We start from the raw sequence: 25,317 nt of genomic DNA, 5'->3' as shown, positions 1-25,317 counted from the left end.
ATCATAGACTCACAGATTTGAAAGGGACCCCAAGGATCATCTAGCCTAACCCCCTGCAATACAGGAATATGCAGCTCTCTCACATGGGGTTTGAACTTGCCACCTTGGTGTTATCAGCACCACACTCTAACACATGGAGCTATCCAGGCACCTCCTTCTGAGTGCTTTGTTGCTCTCCTTGGACTCCGTCCTTTGCGGCTGCAGGTATCTGATCAGGGTGCTGCCCCACCTATCGGGGCTGAGTCACTCCAAGGGACTATTGCAGGAGGGGCTGACCAGGGACTTCCCCTGCTCCAAACTTCCCCAATAGCTGGCCATGTCATCTTCTCTCTCTCTCTCTCTCTCTGCTCCAGAGGCAGGCATGGCTGGGGGGAAAGAGTTTCGGCTCCTGGTGGTCGTGTCTTGGTGGTTTGGGGTCCTGGAGGCTCCTGCAGGTAAAGGGGACAGGGATGTTTTGGTAATGAGTATCAGTTGCCGGCGGGGTGTGTGTGTGTGTGTGTGTGTGTGTGTGTGTGTGTGTCTTGCTTCACTTTGCATTTAAAGGCTGACCTGCCTAATCTGCACTCTCGGAAACAAGATGTGAATTGAAATGTAACTATCCTTTGAAATCTGGGATTCTCCAAATTTTGCAGGGCAGTTCTCCTGCCAAGTAATGTGTACAATGCTGCATATAACAGGGTGAACTGTGCACAAAAATGCATATATTTGTGAAAATAACAGGCATCAGTGTATTTGGGGAAATTGTTTTGCAAGAATGTGTACCTTAGGCAAAACTGCATACAAGAATGTCTATAACAGTGACTGCTTGGAGGTTTTTGAAGTGTTAACTGGTTTATAAATGCTTCAGAATAAAAATAAAATATTAGGAGAAATATGCACCAACATGAAGATTAATTTTCATGAGGAATTAAAAAAAAATCATTACAAACTGATGTGGAAATATGGAGAACGGAATTAAAGATTAGAAAACTGAGAAATTAGAGACATTGAAATTGACAAAATCACCCACCGCTAGTAGTGAGGGAGAGTTCCCCCCATTCTCTGGCAGGGCCTGTGCCTGTGCCTGCAAAGCAAGCAGAAATTAAGCCAATAATGTCCTCATGTGCACAGACTCCTCTGAGCTGCATTCTGGGGAAAGCTTGATGTCCTTAACTTTTGTGTACTGGTAGCTAAGTGACAATCCTGGACATAGGTTGTGTTTAGTTGCCACTTTTTATTTCTGCAGCAGCAGTGCCCTGCCTTTTTACCAGCTGCATATTCTGTGCACACAATCCTTTCCCCAGTATATGCGATAGGGAATACTTTGCCTATTGGATTTCTGCCTGTCATGCAGATGCTAAGCCCATGACCCTCACCACGGGAAAAGGGTAGCAGACTTAGGCGGCATCTGGGGTGCTTGGGGACGTGGGTGGCGCTGTGGGTTCAACCATAGAGCCTAGGACTTGCCGATCAGAAGGTCGGCGGTTCGATTCCCCGCAATGGGGTGAGCTCCCGTTGCTCGGTCCCTGCTCCTTCCAACCTAGCAGTTCGAAAGCACGTCAGGTGAAGTAGATAAATAGGTACTGCTCCAGCGGGAAGGTAAACGGCGTTTCCGTGCGCTGCTCTGGTTCGCCAGAAGCGGCTTAATCATGCTGGCCACATGACCCAGAAGCTGTACACCGGCTCCCTTGGCCAATAAAGCGAGATGAGCACGCAACCCCAGAGTCTTCCACGACTGGACCTAATGGTCAGAGGTCCCTTTACCTTTACTTAGGGGTGCTTAGGAAGCTTTCAGGCCCCTTTAAGCCACAGATTTGGCTTAAACATTTCCATGCAACCTGAGATGTGAAAGGTAGCGTAAATAGTGCGAAACCTGCCTATTATGTGGCCAAAGTATCCCACGGGTATAGAACTTACTTATCCCTTCTTGCCAAATCTTCCCTTGGAAGGGCTAGGATTCTCATGTGGTTTCAGCAGAGACCTTTTGTTGCCCAGGAGGGCCGATGCAGAACAATCCCTTTATAATTTGAGGCATTTATTTAAATAATAAATATGTTGCTATTCAGCAATATATAAACAGCAGGTCACAAAATTAGAATAAAATACCCAAACCAAAATACAATGCAATGGATCCTTTCCCTCAACCCAACAGTTAGTCTTTAATGACAATGCAGCTCAGTCTTCATTGGGCTTTTGGGGGCGGGGCTTCCCCATAGTTATTTTCCCACTAAAGCTTTTTTCATGCTTTGTCATGCATCCATCTTGTGCATGGGTAGTGCTGTTTTGGCTACATAAGCAGCACCACTCACCTCTGAACACCAATATCAGAGGCGGGTGCAGCAAAACAATATGAACCAAGGAATACTAGAACATAGGGAGCTGCCCTAATACTGAGTCAGATCCATTTAGATCCATTTCTTGATCCATTTAGATCAGTATTGTCAAGAAACAGGCTGGGCTTCAGGCACCTCCTCCTTGCAAATGCCAGGGATCAAACCAAGGAGCTTTTGCATGCCAAGCAGCTGTTCTGCCAGTCCTTCCTATGCAAAGATTATAGCTGTTGGTTCTCAAGGGCCAACTGAAACAACAAAGGTTTTACCCATACAGTGGTACCTCTGGTTAAGAACTTAATTTGTTCTGGAGGTCCGTTCTTAACCTGAAACTGTTCTTAACCTGAGGTACCACTTTAGCTAATGGGGCCTCCCGCTGCCGCCACTGCACAATTTCTGTTCTCATCCTGAAGCAAAGTTCTTAACCCGAGGTACTAGTTCTGGCTTAGTGGAGTCTGTAACCTGAAGTGTTTGTAACCCGAGGTACCACTGTAGTTGAAAAATTGCTGCATCCTTCATAGGGTTTCCAGGTTTCTTTCCTGGTAGAGCTTTTTTTTTTTTTAAAAAATATTGTATTAAGGGTTTTCTTGTTTTACAGTGTAAGTGTAATGCCTCGTGTTTCCCCCCCCCCCCATGTAACATTTTTACAAATCCGTTTCATTTGTTGAGGCATTAGGGGGAGAAGAAAAAAAGAAAAGAAAAAAAAGAAAGGGGGTGGAGGGAGGGGAGATGGATGGGGTTGGGGTTGGGTGGCGGTGTTTCTATTATGTTTAATGTAGGTAGATTTTGGTGTCAGCTTTGCTTGTGTTATTCACTTGTGTTCCTTTGGTGGTGAGAGAGGTTGGGGTTGGCCTAGGGTGTGATTGTTTGTTTGTGATTGGCTGTGGTGATCTTTGTTTTCGTGTGTGAGTGAGGTGGGTGGGTGTTTTGGATCAGGTTAGCCATATTGATTTGTATGCTGTTGGTGGATTATTGTCATTGTCCTGTTGGGCTGTGTATGTGATAAAGGGGAGCCATACCGGGGTGAAGGTGTCTTCTTCTGTTTGTCCCCGTGTCAGTTTCAGTTTATTAGTTAATTTTTCTAGTAGGGCTGTTTCCCATACTATTTGGTACCATTGGTCCATGCTTACTCCTGACAGGTCTCTCCAGTGTCTAGTTATGGTGTTTCTGGCTGCTGAAAGTAGGTGGGTTATGAGTTCTTTGTGGTGTAAATGGGCATTGTTGTCTTGGAAGATGTTTAGTAGGGCCAATTCTGGGGTGAAGTCTAATACGTGCTTAGTTATTTTACATATTTCTTGTATGGCTGTTGTCCAGAATAGTTGGATTTTGGGACACTCCCACCACATGTGGAGGTATGTGCCTGTGGAGGTGACCCTCTCCAGCATTTTGGTGAGGTTCCTGGATGTATTAGCGCTAGTTTCCATGGTGTTAGGTACCACCTGTAGGTGAGTTTCAGTGTGAGTTCTTTTCTTTTCGTTGATAGGGATTTAAAGGGGGGTTTAGACCACATTCTGGTCCATTGAGTGGGGTTAATCTCATAGCCTATGTCATTCTTCCATTGTTTTTTGATTGCGTCTAGGGGATTTGCGGGATTTTGGAGTAGTATTTTGTATATTGCGGATACCGTCCCTTTACCGTTTCCCTTTGTTGTTAGGAGGAGGTTTTCAAAGGTTGTCAGGGGCCTAGTTGCTGCTGATTTTACTGTTGGGTTGTTTAAGAGGGCATGTAGTTGGTGTTGTGTTAACCAGGGCATTTGGGTGTCTTCTAGTTTGTCTTATATTTCTTGTGTTGACAAGGGTTTGTTATTTTTATAAAAGTCTATTAGGTGATATAAGCCTTTGGTTTGCCAGGTTTTTATCTGGAGGTTTTGTGCTGCATGGTGGAATAATGGGTGGTACGCCAGGGGGATTAGTGGGGATGGGGTTGGGGATAGTTTGCCTATTTGTGTTTTCCATGCTTTGAGCATGGTCTGTGTGTACCTGTTAAGTGTTGTGGGAATTTTCTTTAGTTTGTTTGGGAGGAGTGGGTATGTTGTGGTGCAGGTATTTTCAATTGTGTCCCTCTCTAGGTGTACCCATTGTTTTGTCTCATCTTCTAGTATATATGGGATTATATGGTGTATTTGGTTGGCAATGTAATATGCTTCTATGTTGGGGATTCCCCATCCTCCTTCTGAGGTGGGGAGGTGCAGGTATTTGGAGCTTATTCTTGGTTTTTTATGTGAGAAGATGAAAGAGTGTAGTTTTCTCTGCCAACTGCAGAGTTGGGTTGAGGGGATCCAGATTGGGAGGGTTTGGAATAGGTAGGTTAGTTTTGGGAGTGTGATCATTTTGATCATGGCTATTTTGTCTGAGAGAGTGAAATTCGTGTTATTCCATCTCTTTAGGTCTTTGTTTATTTGTCGCCACAGGGCCTTGTAGTTGTGGAGGTACAATTTATTGAGGTTTCTGGTTATTTGTACCCCTAGGTATCTGAACTTGGTGTGGCAGAGTTTTATTCGTTAGTTCTTTTTGGGTGTAAGGAGGGGTGTTGAAGCACATAGCTTCTGACTTTGTAAAATTTACCTGTAGGCATGACACCATTGCAAATGTGTTGAGTTCTCTGATTAGGGAGGTTCTGGTAGAGCTTTTGTGAAAGCTTTTGTGAACAGCTTCCCGGCAGGGAGCTGTTGAGTCAGAGAAACTTTTTCTGGCCTGAAGCGATGAGAAATGACAAGTGAGTCCCGTGGCTTCCTTATGTTTACTATGGCACAAGTGGTCATGGGCAATTGGTAGTTTTGCCAGATGCATGCTAGCAAAACAGTTCACCTCATTAGGGTCTGCAGACCCGGCAGCTGCATGAAGCATTAACCTCACTTGGCAGACGTCCATAAGCAGTGTTAGAAACTCAGATTTATAAGCTAGGCACCAAATGGCTCCTTAAAGGAAGGTTACAGTCACCAAAATGCAGTAGCGGAGCTTCATGCTTCGGCACCGGAGGGGGGGAGAGCAGGTGGGGGCGGGGCTGGTGCACGTCCTGGGGGTGTGGCATGTGCCCTGGGGGCGTAGTGCCCAGCGTGGGAAGGGGGGAGCTGTGATGGCACCCCACCGGGATGGCGCTGCCGGGGGCAGTGCACTCCCCCCGTACTCCTCTGCCAGTGCCAAAATGGAACATCTAGTTGCCATTTTGGGGCAAAACGTTTCTAAAGTCTTGTTTTCCAAATGTTGGACTGACTCTGATCGATTCTCAGTTAAACATCTGGCCAGTTCAGATGACAACCTTGAGCTAAGTTAAGAGCTTTGAGAACTTAAAGAAGAAAAGTCACTTGCTCCAGGGACGGTCCACATATATATTTGCCTGTTCTGACCTATTTTTCTTAATGGCGACATGGACCATTCATAACGTAGGAATATTCTTCACAACTGTGAGCAGGGCGGGGGAGGGGGGACAAAGACGAGCTACTGCAATCACTATAATGCTGTTCCCTGCTCAGGCTGCACAGAAAAACATTTTGGTTCCTCAAATGCCTTCTGATTGTGCGGATAAAATATAACTGAAAGAATTCTACAGGATGTGGTATTAGTACAGTGGTACCTCGGGTTACAGACGCTTCAGGTTACATACGCTTCAGGTTACAGACTCCGCTAACCCAGAAATAGTGCTTCAGGTTAAGAACTTTGCTTCAGGATGAGAACAGAAATCGTGCTCCAGCGGCGCAGCAGCAGGAGGAGGCCCCTTTAGCTAAAGTGGTGCTTCAGGTTAAGAACAGTTTCAGGTTAAGAACAGACCTCCGGAACGAATTAAGTTCTTAACCCGAGGTACCACTGTATGTGAAAACAGTCAAGAGCCAATGACCTAAGCAGTTATGTGGGCTTCTACAATTTCCCCCTCCAACTGCAAGTTCTCAGGCTTTTAGTACCAGTTGGAGGAAGACATGGAGGAAGACACATGGTCCTTTGGATCCGTCACCATGTTTTCTCTTTTTTGATTATAAAAATAAAAAAAATTAAAAAGTTATCTCGTTAAATATTTATAATACTATTCTAAGGCAGAGGAAACTGGCCACCAGTTGCTGCTATGGGAGGGTGTGTGAGGTTGCTCTGGGTCAGGGCTGGCCGAACTTTTCTTTCTTTCTTCTTTCTTTCTTTCTTTCTTTCTTTCTTTCTTTCTTTCACTCACATATTTTTATTAAAGATTTCTTGGTTTACAAAAGTATGTGCAATGTCTCTTTTTTGAAGTTACATTTTCTACAGATCAGTTTCATTTGTTGAGACATTAGTGTTACGTTAGGAGGAAAATGGGGAAAGGGGGGGAAGGTGAGTGGGTGGCAATGCTTCTCTTCTACGTGGTGTATATGTGGGGTTTTGTGTCAGTCTCACGTGTGGGTTCCCTTTACTATTCACTTGTATTTCTTTGGTGGGGAGAGAAGTTGGGGTTGGCCTAGGGTGTGGTTGGTTGGTTGTGATTGGCTGTGGTGAACTTTGATTCCATGTGTGTCTGTTTTTGGATCACAGGTTATCCAGATTGTTGTTGGTGGGTTCTTCTTGTTGTCTTGTTGGGTTGTGAATGTGATAAAGGGTGAAGGCGTCTTCTTCTATTTGTCCCTGTGTCAGTTTCAGTTTGTTGGTTAGTTTTTCTAATAAAGCTGTTTCTCCTACTATTTGATACCATTGGTGTGCTGGTCCATGTTTACTCCTAACAGGTCTCTCCAGTGTCTGGCTATGATGTTTCTGGCTGCTGAGCGTAGGTGGGTTATGAGCTCTTTATGATGTGAGTGGGCATTATTATCTTGGAAGATGCTTAGTAGGGCCAGTTCTGGGGTGACTTCTAATACTTGCTTAGTTATTTTGCATATTTCTTGTATGATTGTTGTCCAGAATAGTTGGTTTTGGGGGCATTCCCACTAACTGTGGATGTATATGCTTATGGAAGCGCATCTTCTCCAGCATTTTGGGGATGTTCCTGGGCGTATTAGTGCTAGTTTCCTTGGTGTTAGGTACCATCTGCAAGGTATGCAACAACAGCAGCAAGAATACTCATTGCAAAGTACTGGAAGACACAAGATTTGCCCACCCTGGAAGAATGGCAGATGCAATTGATAGACTACATGGAATTGGCAGAAATGACTGGCAGAATCCAAGACACAGGGGAAGAACAAACGGAAGAGGATTGGAAGAAATTTAAGGACTATCTGCAAAAACATTGCAAAATATTTGAATGTTAAAGTGATGCAGGATATAAAGATAGTGCGGTATTAGTGACATAGTTGAAAGGAATATGCAAAGATGTTTTATGAACAATAAGTAAAGAAATATAGCAAAATTAATCAATGTTAAAATGATGGGGGATTAGAAGATAAGTGGTTAGTAGCGGTAATGGTTAATTTAAAAGAAAATAAGCAATATTAAAATTAGTCAAAATAAAGGAAGGATTTGCTGAAAATAAATTAGAAATTGGAACACAGAAAGGGGAGGTGTGAGGAAGTCGGGAAAGTAAGCTACAAGAAACTAAGATTTGAAGTTATATGTTTCTTTTTGTTTTTTTATGTTTTATACTGTGTTTTGTCTGTTATTGTGTTGTTTTGTTTTGTTATGATAAAAATTTGTTGAAACTCTAATAAAAATTCTTTTTTTAAAAAAATAGGTACCATCTGCAAGTATGTTTCAGAGCAAGTTCTTTCCTTTTCACTGATATCGATTTAAAGGGCCATATTAGACCATATTCTAGTCCACTGGGTGGGGTTAATGTCGTCCTCCCAATTTTTTTGATTACGTCTAGGGGGTTTGTGGGATTTTGGAGTAGTATTTTGTACATTGTGGACACCATCTCTTTGCTGTGTCCCTTTGTTGTTAGGAGGAGGTTTTCAAAGGTTGTCAGGGGCCTAGTTGCTGCTGATTTTAAGAGGGCATGTAGTTGGTGTGTTAGCCAGGGCATTCGGGTGTCACCTCATTTGTCTTGTATTTTTTGTGTTGATAAGGGTTTGTTATCTGGCTGACCTTTTCAAGCCTCACCTGGGACTACCTCCCAGGGGTGATGGATGGGGCCCAGATGCAGAAACAGGCACAGCACTGGATGCAAACCTTACCTGTTGTAGGGACACCCCAACTGTGTCAAAGCCAGAGATTCCTATGCACACACTATGGAAGTCCACTCGTCTTCCAGGCAAGTGGGAGGCATCAAGGAGGGTGTGGCCTGAAGAGAGTCCCCAAGGCCACATAGGGAACTCACAGCTCCCCGTTTGTGCTTAGGAGGGGGGTTCCTATCCTCATGCTTGCAGCCTGCTCTCAGCTGAGTTTTCTCATTTCAGGAGCGCAAAACGTTTTCTGCTACGGGGCATTTGATGTGACTTCAGGGAAGTGCAACGACCTGCTGGGGGAAGGGGTTGCCCAGGACGACTGCTGCCTAAACCACCAATACGGCTTCCAGCTGGACAGGAATGGGCCTTGCCAGGCCTGCCAGTGAGTGTCACACCAGAATCTTATCACTAACCACTGTACCCATGTTTCACTCAGCACCTTCTCTAGCTCACCCAATCCCTCTTGCTGGAGATCCCCCAATACCTTCTGTGGCTACGAGCCACAATGGCATACTCTACCTCCAAAGAGCAGTTGCTCGGGATCACAAGTAGGAAGAATGCTGTTGTGCTCAGGACTCACACCATATGCTCATTTAACACATGGATTTCCCCCAAGGAATCACAGGAACTATAGTTTGCTAAGGGTGCTGAGAATTGCAGTTGTTGTATGAGGGGGTGAACTATATTTCCCAGGATTGTCTGGAGGAAGCCATGTGCTTTAAATGTGCACCAAATTTGCTGTCAATGGATTGTGTATAAGTGGTTACAGCATGATGCTCGCTTTTTTTCTTTCTACCACCCTAGCCGAGGCACCTGGAAAATGCCAAGGCCCCTGGCCTCCGGAGGGCCAAACACTGGCCTCCCTTAAAAGTATGTTTGGATGCTCAGCTGGTTCAGCCACCAACCTCATTATCCCCAATGGGACTCCCCCCCCCCCAGACACTACGCCAGGGGTTGGGCCTTAAAGCACAGGGGATAATTACATACCATAAGTCCCTGGTGTGGCTGTAGCTGCCTTGCCTAGTACCAGGTTAACTACACACAGACAACATCCCTGTAAAGGTATTGTCCTGCTGTTAAATTTGGAATGTTGGTTAATCAACCAGCATGACATCCTCTGCTTTTCGTACAGCTTTTGTGAGACCACACTTTGACTGTGATAGTGTGTGTGTTAAATGCAAATAAGCACTTTTCTATAGGCAAATATTTCTCCCGCAACGATATGGCTTCCTTGTGAACAGAAAATCTAAGTAGGGTGCTGCCCTCATTGCTGTCTAACTAGTGTGTTGGGAATTAGCTCACCATAATACAAATTTGCACCTAGACTTTGTGAGTGCGCAGCTAAAGGAGGAATTTAGTATAGCCTTAGGCAGATTGCTCTGTCAGCACCAGCAATCCTGCTGGCCTGAATCTCCCCTCTTCCTCCTGCTGCATGCTGTTTGGGGAGTTCTCCTGACCCTCCAGAGCCCATTTGGGGTAGCAGTGGTGGTGGGCATGGGGAGGAGAAGCTGGTGGAAGCCCTTCCAGAGTCTTTGGCCCTGGGGCTCTCGGCAGGAAGCAGAGCTTCAACTCCAGTTGCGGATATTTTGGGATGCGGTATTTTTGGGATTGGTTTGAAGAGAGAGCGGGAGAGAGGGCTTCTGAAGGGTGTTTAGAGGGTGCTCACTGAAGTGCGTGAGGGCCTACCTAACCCCCATGCAAGTGGGGAGTCACTGTACTTTAATTCCGCCCTGGGTTATCTGTGGAATTTCCCTGGGGGATTTTTATGACTCTCCCTAGCAGGGAGGACTCGTAACCTCCTCCTCCTCCTCTTTCTTTTTGCACAGGGCAGCCCACTGGAGTGACTGGTCCCCCTGGAGCCCCTGCTCTGTTTCCTGCCGGGAAGGTGTCCAGCGGCGCAACCGGACGTGTCATGGGCGCAACGGCCCGGCCGGCTTTTGTCAGGCCAGCACCCGCCAGTGGGAGATGCAGGCCTGCAGCCTGATGGCCTGTTGCCCCAGTAAGCATCTCGGCTCTGCTATTGTGGCTCTTTTCTCTCTCTCTTTTTAAAAAAAACTTTTTAATTCAACATTATAATTCAAATTTTAAAATTTTAATTCAAAATCAGACCTCACCTTGAGTACTGTGTCCAGTTCTGGGCACCACAGTTCAAGAAGGACACTGACAAACTGGAAAAACCAGGTTTTACACTTGCTGAATAATGTCACTAGAGCTATACCTTCCTTGGTGGCCAAATTTCTTTTTTTAGCTTTTAAGCGTCACAAGACTATAATTGACTGTATTGATATGGGGCTATCTGTTTAGCCCATTTTAGTGTTGGCTAAGCTCTAAATGTTCCTGGATGTTTAACTGTGTATTGACAAATGTACTTTTTCTGACTGACGGTCGAATAAAAGGCTGATGATGATGACAAACTGGAACGTGTCCAGAGGAGGGCAACCAAAATGGTCAAAGGCCTGGAAATGATGCCCTATGAGGAACGGCTAAGGGAGCTGGGCATGTTTAGCCTGGAGAAGAGGAGGTTAAGGGGTGATATGATAGCCATGTTCAAATATATAAAAGGATGTCACATAGAGAAGGGAGAAAGGTTGTTTTCTGCTGCTCCAGAGAAGCGGACACGGAGCAATGGATCCAAACTACAAGAAAGAAGATTCCACCTAAACATTAGGAAGAACTTCCTGACAGTAAGAGCTGTTTGACAGTGGAATTTGCTGCCAAGGAGTGTGGTGGAGTCTCCTTCTTTGGAGGTCTTGAAGCAGAGGCTTGACAACCATATGTCAGGAGTGCTCTGATGGTGTTTCCTGCTTGGCAGGGAGTTGGACTCGATGGCCCTTGTGGTCTCTTCCAACTCTATGATTCTATGATTTTATGATTAAAACAAAACATATTATTCAGAAACATATCATCCTTATTTCCCCCCCCCCATTTTTCCTCCCAAGATGGCACCCCCCGCCCCGGAGCACGCTGCCGAGGGCGGTGCACTTCCCCCACCCCCATCTTCCTCCGCCAGTGGATATATGGATTGCATCCTGATCACACCTGTAGCTCACCTGTCTGTTTATATGATGATAATTTCCCATTACTGTGGATTCTTGTAGCTGCTGAATTCCTCTCCCACCCCACTTTGATTTGATTTAAATATATGTGTCAGGGTTTCAGGGACAGAGAGCGAGGGGGAGGGGTCCCAGGGCGACGAGGAAGAGGACGACGATGACCCGAGGTTGTCAGTGAGTCCGTCAAGTGAATCCGAGGATTCCCAAAAGGGAGCCCCCCTGGTCAGGCCAAGGGGCAGTAGAGAGGGAAGCAGTCAGAAGCAGGGGAACGAAGAGGGAATCCCCAGTGGGGGTTGGAGATCGGGACCGGCCTCTCCGTCGGAACGGAGTGAAGGGGGTGGAGTTGCCAGTGTGTCAGAAAGAGCAGAACAGGGAGCAGAGAGGGGAAGGAGTTCGGAGCAGAACGTCCTGCCGGAAGGGGAGGAGTGTAGTACCGAGAGTAGCGTAACGGTCGAAAGGAAGGTCAGAGGCAACGTACGCGCGCCAAGTTCAAATGTGGAGGCGCGCGGAAATGAGGAGAGCCCTGAGGAGGAGCCTGGTCCCAAAGCACGAAGGAGGGGGGAGCAGGCGTCAGAAGACTCAGCCTCGGGGGAGTCCCGAAGGGAGGGAGCACAGGGGGGCAGGAAGACCCTGCGGAAAAGGAAGGAGAGGAAAAGGTGGAGCAGTACAAGCCTCTTAAGCTGGTGCAGGGGCGGGACTGACTCAGAGGGGACTTCTAACATCTAAGGGTAACAGATGCTGAGCCACGGAGCTTGGATGTAATGACAACAATGTTCTTCAATAAAACCTTTTGTATATAACTTGGACTGGATTTTGGTCTCTTGTGAGCTGGGACCTCGGGTGGCTTTGACAATATGAGATGAATCTTCAGCTTTCAGCTTCGCTAATAGCTCCCGCTTTCTGTCTTCTGAATATATCAGCTATCTGGAGAGCGGCTGCCAGTCAGTCTGTGGACAACAGTGGGTCAGATGGGCAGGCTTGCTTGCTTCCTAAGAGCATTTCTGCAGAAAAGACTGGGCTTCATGAAGAGAATTCAGGGCATGTCAAGGAAGCTATTCACCCCAGTCTTCACTGATGCCACCCCTTAATTCTTTGCAGGGGTGGGAGGCTGGTCAGCCTGGGCTGCCTGGAGTCCCTGCTCTGTGACTTGCCTCAGAGGGCTGCAGACAAGGAAGCGCACTTGCACCAATCCAGCACCAGACTGTGGAGGCAGTTGCCTAGGAGACGGCGCCGAACAACGGTCCTGTGACACCAACCTGATCTGCCCAAGTAGGTTTTTGACAGAATATTGGAAAATAAGAACTGGGTCAAAGGATGTCAGGAAGGGAAGGAAAATGGATGCAATGAGAGGTCAGAGAGTTGAAATGGAGGAGGGAGCAAGGCTGTACATGTAATATGGATTAATCAGCTACATATATAGTTGATTATTGCCTTCCCCAGAGAGGTGCACCTGGTGTCTTTTTTGTGGTCTTTGTGGTACCTTTTTATTCACTAAGGTGAATGAAGCTTCAGCTTGTGTTTCAAAACAAACCCTAGGGCTAGGCCTTCACAGTTTTAATATTGTTTTAAATAAAGCTTATGCTCGCCATCTTTCAGGGAGAAATCCTATACACAATAAGCCACCATAAGTTAAGCTCGTGTACAGAACACCAGATCCAAATTCTGTTCAGGAGCAGGGCTGCTGCCAGCTGAGCTGGCCTAAACCTGGCAGAGGGAAAACAAGCCTTCAAAAGAGTCTTTAGAGTTCAGAGATCCACTGGACCATACCACACTCATCCTGGTGGATATTTCTATAGGATCACTCTCTTAGTGGGGTTTTGAAATGAGCTGCAAATTATTTAATTCTGCTTCTTCTAGGATTTTTTTTGGTGTTGCTGTGTTTATTGGCTTTTTGTTTTGTTTCAATTGTTGTATCTTGATTTTTTAAAAATACTGGATGCTTATTTTTATTTTGTAAGCCACCAAAAGAGTTTCACTGGCAGGTAGCCACACAAAATGATCAAAGAAATGGTTATAGTGGTGTTTTTTTAAAAGGCTGTTTTACTTTTGGGGGAGTTTTTTTTTATTGTGGTACAGTACAAAAAATGAAAATGGTAAAATCAATCTTTCCTTCTGTCCATGAGTGGCAGCATTTATGTATGAGTTCTTACACTTATACATAAAAGTGTAAATTCTTACACTCCTTTGATCCATTAAAAAGGCGATGGGAATGGATGGAGGAGAGGGAATCAGGGTGGGGGGTTGGGGTGCTGAACGCATTAAAGGAAATATGGCTGGTAGAGCTTTGCTGGGACCGGATGATCTGATGGAGAAGAGAGACGGGACAGTCTGGAGCAAGGATGGAGGAGACACAGGTCTTAGGGAGGTGAGGTTTGCTTGCCTTCTTTCTGCACAGCCTATCCTGACCCACACCGCCTCCCCCTCACACCCCTCACACCCCTCATCTTTCTGTGCTTCTCTTTTCACACAGCCCATGGAAACTGGGGCAACTGGGGCAACTGGGAACCTTGCCCTGCCACCTGCATTCCTGAGGGCTCGGGGCCACAGCCCAGGCAGCAGCGCCGGCGTCAGTGTAACAGCCCCCCACCTTCCAGAGACCCCCCTGGAAACCCCTGCCCTGGAGCTGATCAAGACTACCGCTCCTGCAGCGGACTGCCCTTCTGTCCACGTAAGGAAAGAAAGCTGCCTCATTTACCCAGCCCTCCTCCTGCAAGCAGCTTGTGGGTGATGACCCTGTTGCCTCTGAAGAGACAAGCCCCCCCCCCCCACCTTATGGATTTATTTAGTGTGTACCTATTTGTGCCAGTTCTATATCACAAAGTGTATTTTAAAAATATCTCTTAGCGGTGTACAGATAACTAAAGCAACAACAATGCAAAGAGCAGAAAATATTACAAAAGTACAGCTAACATATGCAAATGTTACATTAATGCATATGTGAATGTCAGATTCTTTGCTGCCTCTGGCCAGCCAGATCGTGATCCAGAAAGGAAATGGGTAAAGAGACTGGCCTGTCCCAATGCTTTCCAAAGCGACGGACCTAGTTTATAGGCTGGGGATGGATGTAGCAGTGAAGACCCCTTTAACCCTTGACCATTGTCCATGCTGACGGCTGGGGCTGCTGGGAGTCCAAGAAACTCTCAACGACCACAGTTTTCATAGCCCTGCGGCTGGGAGTTTCCAAATGAATTTCTGTTGTGTCCTGGACAATGTAGTTCCACACTTGATGGGCCACAGTGATGCCCATTTAGAGCTTGTGCTTGTCTGAGCAAGTCCAGCTGGGGATCCAGAGTTCTTTGTGTTGCCCCACAGAGGACGGCAGCTGGGGCAGCTGGAAGCCCACTGGCTCTTGCTCGGTGACCTGCGGGGTTGGCCGAACGGTGGAGAAGCGTCTCTGTGACAGCCCTGCGCCAAAGCATGGAGGGAAGTTCTGCCCTGGTCCAGACACCCACATCAACACCTGTAACACCAGGACGCCCTGCCCAGGTAATGGGGAAGGAAGGAGATATGGCAGGGGCAGCTCTTGTGGGGTGGGGATCTAGAGCCACACCGCAAAGCCTGCCCCGCTCGCTTGCTTCTGCCTGGTGGCTTCCATTCCCTCCAGCCCCCAGTGCCCACTGCCATCTGCGGCCCTCCTGCTACCACTTTCTGGCTTTCTTCTGCTGGTGAATATTGCCCCTTCTTCAGAAGGCTTGTGTCCCTCATGTTGTGAAATTCAGGAATTGAGAGGTGAAGGGGAGCCCCCACTTATTCCCAAACTAGCCAGAAGAACTAAATGGAACCTCTGTGTACAGAGGCCGTATCTCTTTGAATAAGGTGCTTTGGGATTGTTGCCAGATCCCAAAAAAACTCTGGCCACTCTGAGCTGTCACATGCTGAGGAGACTGTGGAGGTCTGTCTGTACATCTCTGGGCTGTGGCCAGGCTTCTTCTGTGAGTTATTCAGCTTCCCTTTAAAAAGAGATCATGCAAATACTCTGCTTAGCTGCTTGCTAAGAGGTCAGCCTGCTCCTGCCTGCTGTCCAATGAGGATGAGGCCTGGCCAGCTCCAGGTTTGAGGGGGTCTCCTTTGGCGGTGGGCCATTTCTATCTCCCTTGCCCTGCCTGTGGCTACGTCTGTAAATTTCCTACCATGCCCTGAAGTGACACTATTTGGGGGTCAGGGCAGCCAACATAGGGGTGCTGCGGATGGATGCTGCATGCTGACTCTGGGCCTGGTATATTTCGCAAACATCTGGATAGCTGGAATTTACATTTTATTTAATTAAAATCTTAATAGAATATAATAACACGGGTAATAATGAAAAGGGTCCAGCTGTTTATTCATGAAAAGTTTCATGCCATGGAATCTTCCTGCTTTGCTGGGTCTGCTTACGGGTTGTGGTCATGTGTTGTTTCTGACTTTAGGCTATATTTTTGTAACTTGATGAAATCTTTTTATAATTTGAACAATCAATGCTTTAAAAGTTAGTTTTAAAGTTCAGTTGGTAATTTGGGGTGGAGGTACACACTTAACAACTACATATATGGATGTGTGCGAAACAGCGTGCAATTTCTTTGATCCATACCTCTAGGAAAGAATTTATATTTGATTATAACCCTGATCCCAAGGGCTGCTCCAAGTTACAATACCCCCTCAGAGCTTGCAGGGCAGCAGCTGAAGAAGGAGCAAAAAGGGTTTTCTTGTGTGTGTGTTTCTTTGTGGCTGATTAGCTGCTCTCCCTGTGCAAAGGTCAGAGGGGGCAGGGTTTCTGTTGAGGCAGGTGATTAGCTGTGGGAGGAGCTTATCAGAGCTTGCAGGGCAGCGGCAGTTTGATCCATCTTTTAGATTTAGGGGAGCTAGTCTCAAACGTTTGTTGGGAGAGACCTAGGGTTTTTTGGGGGGGAGTTATTTGTCCTGTCTTCACGCTTTTTATGATGAAGGACCGCTGTAGCCCCCCAACGAGACATTCTCAAGATGGAGGGTGAGGGAACAGCTGCAGTCGCCTGCGGTTCCTGCGCAATGTTTGCCATCTTGCCAAAGGTTGCAGGCAGCTTTACCTGCAGCAATCACATGTTGATTGCCCTCTTAGAAGACAAAGTCCAGCAACAGGAGGAATGTGTAGCTACGCTCCAAAGAATTAGAGAGCTGGAGCTCTTCTTGGAACCAACAGAGCACACCGTCTCCACCAAGGAGGAGACAGGGGACTCCCCTGAGAAGGAGGCTAGTTCACCAACACAGGAGCCAGATATATGGAGAAACGTGACTCAAAGAAGTAGGAGGCCCAGGGTTCGCTCTGATTGTTTAGAAATACACAATTGCTTTGAGGTCCTCTCCCCTAGCATGGAAGACGAAGAGCAGACTCCATTTGAGGATCTCTCCCTCATTACAGTCGATCAGGTATATGAAGACGAGCAGCAAATTCAGTCCTCAGGGAATGTGCAGGCGACCTTGGAACGGACAGCTCACGGAAGAATCCCGACCAGACCTAAGAGGAGGCATGTAGTGGTGATAGGGGATTCCCTACTGAGGGGAACAGAAGCAGTGATCTGTGGGCCTGACAAGATGTCTCGGGAAGTGTGCTGTCTCCCCGGGGCTAAGATCCAAGATGTAACTGAACGACTGCAAGGAATCATAAAACCCACTGACAAATACCCCTTCCTCTGGGTTCATGTGGGAACCAATGACACTGCAAGCAATAGCCTCCAGAAGATCAAAAGAGACTACGAGGCTCTGGGCAGGAAATTGAAGCAATTAAATGCACAAATTGTCATCTCATCTGTCCTCCCAGTTGAACGACATGGCCCAGGGAGAGAGGGAAAAATAGTGGAAGTGAACAACTGGCTTCGCAAATGGTGTAAACAGGAACGGTTTGGATTCTTAGATGACGGACTGCAGTTTCTTGAAGATGGACTTCTGGCAAGCGATGGGCTGCACCTCACAATGGTTGGGAGGAATGTTTTTGCCAAAAATCTCAGAAACCTCATCAGGAGGGCTTTAAACTGACTAATGTGGGGGAGGGAGACAGTGCTCCTGATGGTAGGAGTCTATCAATTGATGAAGATGATCATCCAAATGTCATAGACCAAATGGAGCAAACACGCAGACCTAGTGGTGGGAGGAAAAAATCCTTAAATAAGAGACACGGGGGAATGATTAATGGACTTCAGTGTCTGTACACTAATGCGCAAAGCATGGGAAATAAACAAGATGAGCTTGAGCTCTTGGTACAGCAAACTAAATATGGCATAATAGGCATCACTGAAACCTGGTGGGGTAAGTCCCACGATTGGAATGTAATAATGGAGGGATACAATCTATTTCAGAGAAACAGACCAGACAAGAAAGGAGGAGGAGTGGTGTTGTATATCAGGGATGTGTATACCTGTGAAGAGATTCAAGATTTAGAACCTCAAAGCCAAAGTGAGAGCATTTGGGTCAAAATTAAGGGAGAGAAGAATAACAGTGACCTCATTGTGGGAGTTTACTATAGATCCCCAAGCCAAACGGAGGACATAGATGATGCCTTCCTGGAACAGATGGCCAAGCATGCAAAAGGAAGGGAGATAGTAGTAATGGGGGACTTCAATTACCCGGATATTTGTTGGATGTCAAACTCAGCCAAGAGCATAAGGTCAAACAGATTCCTCACTGGCCTTGCAGACAACTTCATTGTCCAGAAAGTGGGAGAAGCAACAAGAGGAACAGCCATTTTAGATCTGGTCCTAACCAATGTTGATGACCTGGTTAGTGGGGTAGAAGTGGAAGGATCATTAGGCGCGAGTGATCATGCTCTTCTGAAGTTTACTATACAGCGGAAAGGAGCAGCCAAGCATACTAGGACCCAATTTCTTGACTTTAAGAAAGCTGATAAAACTTAGGGAAGTGCTGGGTGAGAGAGATCCCATGGACAGTAATACTAAAAGGAAAGGGAGTACATGATGGCTGGGAGTTTGTTAAGAGGGAGATAGTAAAAGCACAACTTCAGCCAATACCAATGAGACGGAAACATGGAAGGTGCGTAAAGAAGCCAGGGTGGCTATCTAAAGAACTTTTAACTGAGTTAAGATTAAAAAAGGATGTGTACAAAAAAATGGAAAAGGGGGGAAACCACCAAAGAGGAATTGAAACAAATAGCCAGCACATGTAGACACAAAGTCAGAAAAGCTAAAGCACAGAATGAACTCAGGCTTGCTAGTGAGGTTAAAAGCAACAAAAAAGGCTTTTATGGGTATTTTCATAGCAAAAGGAAGAACAAAGAAAGAGTGGGGTCACTCAGAGGAGAAGGTGGTGAAATGCAAACAGGGGACACAGAAAGGGCTGAACTCCTCAATGCCTTCTTTGCCTCAGTCTTTTCCGATAAAGAAAACAATGCCCGACCTGAAGAATTTGGAGCAAATGATTCAGCAGAGGAAACACAGCCCAGAATAACTAAGGAGATAGACAAGAATACTTGTCCCTATTTTCAAAAAGGGGAAAAGAGAGGACCCAAATAATTACCGCCCAGTCAGTCTGACATCAGTACCAGGGAAGATTCTGGAGCAGATCATTAAGCAAACAGTCTGTGAGCACCTAGAAAGGAATGCTGTGATCACCAATAGTCAGCATGGATTTCTGAAAAATAAGTCATGTCAGACTAACCCGATCTCGTTTTTTGACAGAATTACAAGCCTGGTAGATGAAGGGAACTCAGTGGATGTAGCCTACCTTGATTTCAGCAAGGCATTTGACAAGGTGCCCCATGATATTCTAGTAAAGAAGCTGGTAAAATGCGGTCTTGACTATGCTACCACTCAGTGGATTTGTAACTGGCTGACTGACTGAACCCAAAGGGTGCTCATCAATGGTTCCTCTTCATCCTGGAGAAGAGTGACTAGTGGGGTGCCACAGGGTTCTGTCTTGGGCCTGGTCTTATTCAACATCTTTATCAACGACTTGGATGATGGACTCAAGGGCATCCTGATCAAATTTGCAGATGACACCAAACTGGGAGAACTGGACACAGTAATCCAGGTGAGCAATAGGAGTATAGCATCTAGATCAAGGGAAGTAATAGTGCCACCATATCCTGCTCTGGTCAGACCTCACCTGGAGTACTGTGTCCAGTTCTGGGCACCACAGTTCAAAAAGGACACTGACAAACTGTAACGTGTCCAGAGGAGGGCAACCAAAATGGTCAAAGGCCTGGAAACGATGCCTTATGAGGAACGGCTAAGGGAGCTGGGCATGTTTAGCCTGGAGAAGAGGAGGTTAAGGGGTGATATGATAGCCATGTTCATAAAAGGATGTCACATAGAGGAGGGAGAAAGGTTGTTTTCTGCTGCTCCAGAGAAGCGGACACGGAGCAATGGATCCAAACTACAAGAAAGAAGATTCCACCTAAACATTAGGAAGAACTTCCTGACAGTAAGAGCTGTTCGACAGTGGAATTTGCTGCCAAGGAGTGTGGTGGAGTCTCCTTCTTTGGAGGTCTTTAAGCAGAGGCATGACAACCATATGTCAGGAGTGCTCTGATGGTGTTTCCTGCTTGGCAGGGGGTTGCACTCGATGGCCCTTGTGGTCTCTTCCAACTCTATGATTCTATGGTTCTCCCCCTCCCTGTGAATCTGCTTGACATCAAGGTAGACAGCTTCAGGCCTTGGTCCAAATGTGGCCCCCCAGACCTCTCTATCTGGCCCCTGGAATGCTCCAGCTGCACCCCACATAGCTCCTGCTCTGCCCGGAACATGCCCCTTCTTTTTCTGTTCTCTCCTGTAGTGATTTTTGCCTGGCTGTGTCCTTGAACTGGGATGGTGACTCTCATTTCCCTGGATGGGTGTGTGTGTCTGACTATGGTGGGGGGTGGCCCTCAAGTCCCATCCCCGGACTGTGGGGCTGGCTGCCCTTGCCCACCATCAAAGCTAGCTGGCATTCTTCTTGACCCTCCTCCTTCTCCCGCAATGCCATACAGTGGACGGGCGCTGGAGGGAGTGGTCCGAATGGAGTGTCTGTGAGAATAAAGCCAGTAATATCAGGATCGCCTGCGATGAGCTGACTGGACTTCAGAGGAGAACCAGGACATGCATTGGACGAGCGCATGAGGGCAAGCGCTGTGTGGGGCCAACCATGGATATCAGAAGCTGCTACAATGTCCAGTTATGCTCTTGTGAGTATTGGGGATAAAAAGAGGTGGAAGGAGCTGCCCATATGAAAGGCTAAGCTTCAGAAATGCCACTTATGGGTGAGCCTGGAGGAAGGGAGGCTGCTGGGAGCCCCAGGTAATCTGAGTTTTCTTTTTGTCTTCCCCACCCACAATGTGATGGCCATTTCTTGGGTGGCTTGTTTAAAAAGAAAGGAAGGAAAGAAAGAAAGAAAGAAAGAAAGAAAGAAAGAAAGAAAGAAAGAAAGCAGAATTAGGAACTTGTTTTGAGTATAGGTCACTCTGTTAAAAACTAGCCAGGATATTTAAATGGAACCTCCATATTAAAGAAGCCGTATTTCTTTGAATAAGCTGCCATTGGGGTGTTGCTAGATCCCTCAAAGACACACATATGCTAAAACCAGCATATGCTGATGTATAGATGTGCACAGATGTGAGCACTGAGGGAAAGTGGCCTTATATATATAAAAAAGGATTTTCAATTCAGGTAGAAGGGAGGAAAGTGCCAAACCCCTGGGGCTCAGGCCTCCTGGACAATACTCCTGAGGTGCGGGGTGGAGAATAAGAGGCTGTGTCCTGCTTCTGAGAGCCTGACGGCTCCTCCACTGGAAGCAGAATGCTGGGCATAGATGGTGCAGTCTAATAAGGCCATTCATGATTCCTCTATCATGTGGATTTTTAAAAACAACAGCAACAAAGATTCTACTTTCTGATATCTCTTTCCTTTTTTTAAATAATTTTTTATTGGATTTTACATTTTTATCACATTGCCACCATATCAAAATCAACAAAATACATTCCCTCAATTTCCCCCCTCCCCCCGACTTCCCTCAACTTCCTTTTCTGGTCGGTCCCCCGTCCCCCCCATTAAACCCTGCCTGCTTTCAGATATTGTACATATTGTCCATATTGATAATTATTATTTCTGTTGTTAATTGTAAATGTTTACTCAAATCCTGGTAGTGAGTTTAGATCTTTACATTGTTACATTGTTTCTGTAAGTACAACATGAAAAGTTCCCATTCTTTCTTAAATTCTCTCTTGAGTCTCTGAGTCTTTCTGTTTACTTTGCCATTTCAGCATATTCCATTAATTTTTGTAGCCATTCTTAGTTAGTTGGTATTTCTTCGCTTTTCCATCTTTGGGCTAATAACCTCCTAGCTGCAGTTGTAGCATACATAAAAGTGTTTCTTCTTTTCTCTTAGTAAATCTTAACCTGTAATACCTAATAAAAAAGCTTCTGGTCAATTTAAATATTTTCTTAATTTCATTACAAATCATATCCCAATACTTATTAATCAGTTTGCAATTCCACCACATGTGGAAAAGTTGCCTTCATTTTCTTTACATTTCCTTTTCTTTACATTTCCAACACTTATTTGAACCTGTTCTATACCTTTTTGCTATTCTTTTCTGGTGTAATACTCTGGTCCATGGGGTCACAAAGAGTCAGACACGACTAAACAACTAAACAACAACATCATTTTCATATAGTTCTCTTTTATTAAAATACAATCAGTAAATTTCAAATTTACTCTCCATAATTTTTCCCATTCTTCCATTTCTTTATTGTGTCCTATATCTTGCACCCATTTAATCATTATACTTTTTACCTCTTCATCTTTTGTTTCCCATTCTAATAATAAATTATTTGTTTTCTTCAACAATTTGGTATTATCTTCTATAATTTCTCTTTGGAATCTTGAAATATTCAAGCTAAAACCTTTTTTAAATCTTCTTTAAATACCTCATTTAATTGACGATATTGCAGCCAATCATACACATATTCTTTAAGCTCCTCATATTCTTTCAGTATTAACTTCCCTTTCTTTTCTATTAGCAAATCTCTATATGTAGGCCATATTTTCTCCCTATTTATTTTCTTGATTGAAATTACTTCTGCAGGGGAAACCTACCATGGGGTCTTTAGTTCTAATAGTTCTTTATGTTTTCCCCATGCCCTCAAAAGTGATCTCCTAATTATATGATTATAAAATGCTTTATGTATTTTCCCTTTGTTGTACCACAAATACGCACGCCAACCAAATCTATTGTCATGCCCTTTCAAATCTAATAAATCTGTGTTTTTTAATTTTATCCAGTCCCGGATCCAAGTTGTGCATCTCCAACATAAAATTTCAGTTCTCATATAGTGCAACCTTACACCTGTCCGCTCACAAGTGAGTTCTCTGTAACAGACTCCCATCTCTTAGGCCTTTTGGGTAAGATCAAGTGTAGTATCTGATATCCCTTTCCAAACAGATACAGCCCTAGTGAGCTGTAGACATGAGGCACGATGGGAGAAGGTAGGTGAGCCAACCGCCTCTCCCTGCCTGATTATTGCCCCTTGCTTTTGAATGCCTGGCCCAAAGCCACCCTGTGTGCTTCAGGTTGAGCAGGGCTGCATCTACACAACTAGAAGAAATGCTCTGAATTTTTTTTTAAAGCTCATAATGGAAAATTGTATAGTTCTGATTCCAGCTCTACAGCACCATCTGGTATCACATGTTATAATGCATTTATAACATTTTATTTTTACCATGCAGCTGAGTCCCATGTCTTTCTGGTCCCATTCTGAGGCTCTCACTGTCATGCCCCACTTGTTCTTCAGATACTCTGCTTGTCATATTGACACCATATTGATACTCCTTTAACAGTTGTGATGCTTTCCCACAGAGCATCCTGGGAGCTGTAGTTTGTTAAGGGTTCTGAGAGCTGTTGGGAGAACCCTCACAGAGCTACAGTTCCCTTCATGGTAGTTGTTGAGTAGGCAGAGGTGGAGTCAAGGGATGCCAAGCCTGTGGGTCTGATTTGTGTGGCTTCTTTCAGTGAAAGGAGCCTGGACAGAATGGAGCCCATGGGGCCTCTGCAACCCGCCCTGTGGGGAGAAGCCCATGAAATCTCGCAAGAGGGAGTGCAAAGCCATCTACCCCAATTACCCGTGAGTATGAAATGAGGGAAGGGCAGTGTGTGTGTGTGTGTGTGTGTGAGAGAGAGAGAGAGAGAGAGAGAGAGAGAGAGAGAGAGAGAGCACTGAGTTGATGAGGGAGAGAGAAATAGGGAGTTGTTTCATTTTTGAAGGGCAAGCCTGTGAGACCACTTTCTGACTTGCTTAACTGGCCAGCTGCAGCTAGTGCAGAATTCATGTATTTATCTGACAAGAGTTAATAGGCAAAAACTACTTGGCAGTTTGCACAAAACAATAAAGAATGTTCACTAATAATACTGATAAAAATCACACATGAAAAACAAATGGGCATGCAATTTATCAAAATAAATAAAATCAGATTGGAAACAGATAGGCTGTTGTGAGTTTGAGCAGGGAGGGGTTAGGCTGTGTGATGACTGAGTCCCTTCTAATTCCTGGGGTCTTGGATGCAGCAAGGGTTAAAATCCAATGGAGGATTCCATTGCTGGATTATCCAGGAAAGGGTCCTAGTTACCCCCTAAGTCTGGCCCTGAATATAAAGACACCTGAGCCTTTCACAATCACATGCAAAACCAGTACAAAAGGTAGCCAGCAACAATATCTGGGATGCTCTGAGCCGGAATCCAGTGGGGTGAAGTCATGGCTTCCTTAAAAAAAAACACAACTCTTGGTAACTGAAGTGTGCTAAGCGTACTGAGAGTTGTTAGGACAGTCAATTGGTCTTCCCGGGGACTCTGGGAATTGCAGCTCTGTGAGGGGAATGGGGTAGGGTCTCCTACAAGCGCTCCTTAAAAAACTGCAGCTCCCAGAATTCTTGGGGGAAACCATGACTGTATATAGTGGTATGGCACAGCCTTAAATGTGCAGCGGTACCACACGCTGTGTTGGGAGGTGGGGGAAGACATATCCTGCTGGAGTTGTCGTGTTGTTATTGTCTCAGAGAAGCCAGTTTGGAGGAACAGGGGAGGGGAGTGTGACCTCCTAAGCCAAGCAGTCCCTTCATTGTGATCCTTTCTCTCTGGCTTGCAGAATGACAGTGGAAGGAGAGAACGGGAAGGTACTGAACGTCAGCTTCTGGGGGCGCCCAAGACCCAACTGCCAGCCGCTGGATGGACAGGGGCTGGTGGTGGAGGAGCAAGCACCATGCCAAAATGTGCCCCCCTGTGAAGGTGAGTTGGTGGCGATCTTCTGGGGAGGAGAAAACGATGGGGGAGCCCAGCATTTCCCCTGAATTTAACCACGTCTCTCTCTCTTTCTCTCCGCCCTTCACCCCCAGACTGATTTTGAAGAAACTGTGGGTTTCAGTGCTGGAGACTACCAGGAGCCAGGCTAATGTCAGCTTCCTTTCATCTTTGCAACCCCCAATAGCTGCTTCCTCTTTTTGAAATGGTGACCTTGAGAACTGAGGAATAATCAGTACAATAAGTTGCCTTATATGTCAACACACTTACATGTCAGCACACTGTGTAATGTGGCTATTAATTCATATAAGCTTTCCCCCATTTCATAAGCATTTTTTCATTTTCACATAGATATAATTCATTGTATGCTTGTTGGTTGTTATTTTTGAAATAAAAAAAATGCTTAGCATATCAGGCCAGTGTGTGTCCTAGGTGGGAGATTTTAATCACATTATGGATTCTACTGTTTTCATTTACTGTAAAAGCAACCACTACTCTGCATCTGGATGTTTTAGGCTGTTTGTTGAGAGCTCTGCTTGCAGACAGATGAATATGGTGTAAAAGTATGTACCTCCTAGTGGTGCAGCAATAAAACCGCTCGCACATTTGCAAAGCTAAGCAGGGTCCAGTATGGTTTCAAATGGGATGGGAAACCGCATGTTGAGATTCCTG

At 45.6% G+C, this 25,317-nt stretch overlaps 2 protein-coding genes and 1 long non-coding RNA gene across 3 annotated transcripts in view; 1 reads left to right on the top strand and 2 right to left on the bottom strand.

Moving 5' to 3' along the window:
• LOC310834972 (uncharacterized protein) overlaps window positions 1-25,317 on the bottom strand; it is a 202,108-nt gene that overhangs the window by 108,977 nt on the left and 67,814 nt on the right. The gene's annotated exons all lie outside the window — the stretch shown is intronic.
• The window catches only part of LOC310835355, a 300,425-nt gene that overhangs the window by 221,739 nt on the left and 53,369 nt on the right, over window positions 1-25,317 (bottom strand). The gene's annotated exons all lie outside the window — the stretch shown is intronic.
• Window positions 295-25,263, top strand: CFP (complement factor properdin). The gene is made up of 10 exons (XM_083719330.1): window positions 295-434; window positions 8,596-8,746; window positions 10,191-10,363; window positions 12,516-12,686; window positions 13,888-14,085; window positions 14,730-14,903; window positions 20,347-20,541; window positions 23,365-23,476; window positions 24,494-24,633; window positions 24,741-25,263. The coding sequence occupies exons 1-10, from the start codon at window positions 317-319 to the stop codon at window positions 24,743-24,745; spliced, it is 1,437 nt and encodes a 478-aa protein (XP_083575456.1). The 5' UTR covers window positions 295-316; the 3' UTR covers window positions 24,746-25,263.

This window comes from Podarcis gaigeae (genome assembly GCF_964106915.1).
Source record: "Podarcis gaigeae genome assembly, chromosome: 17".
Lineage (NCBI taxonomy): Eukaryota > Metazoa > Chordata > Lepidosauria > Squamata > Lacertidae > Podarcis > Podarcis gaigeae.
The sequence above is the reverse complement of the archived record's forward strand: the minus strand, read 5'-3'. Positions and strand labels throughout refer to the sequence as shown.

Coding starts and splice junctions, on each gene's coding strand:
- CFP (XM_083719330.1), top strand. CDS start 317: ATGTCATCTTCTCTCTCTCTCTCTCTCTCTGCTCCAGAGGCAGGCATG. Junction 435..8,595: donor GGTCCTGGAGGCTCCTGCAG/GTAAAGGGGACA, acceptor TTCTCATTTCAG/GAGCGCAAAACGTTTTCTGC. Junction 23,477..24,493: donor GCCATCTACCCCAATTACCC/GTGAGTATGAAA, acceptor TCTGGCTTGCAG/AATGACAGTGGAAGGAGAGA.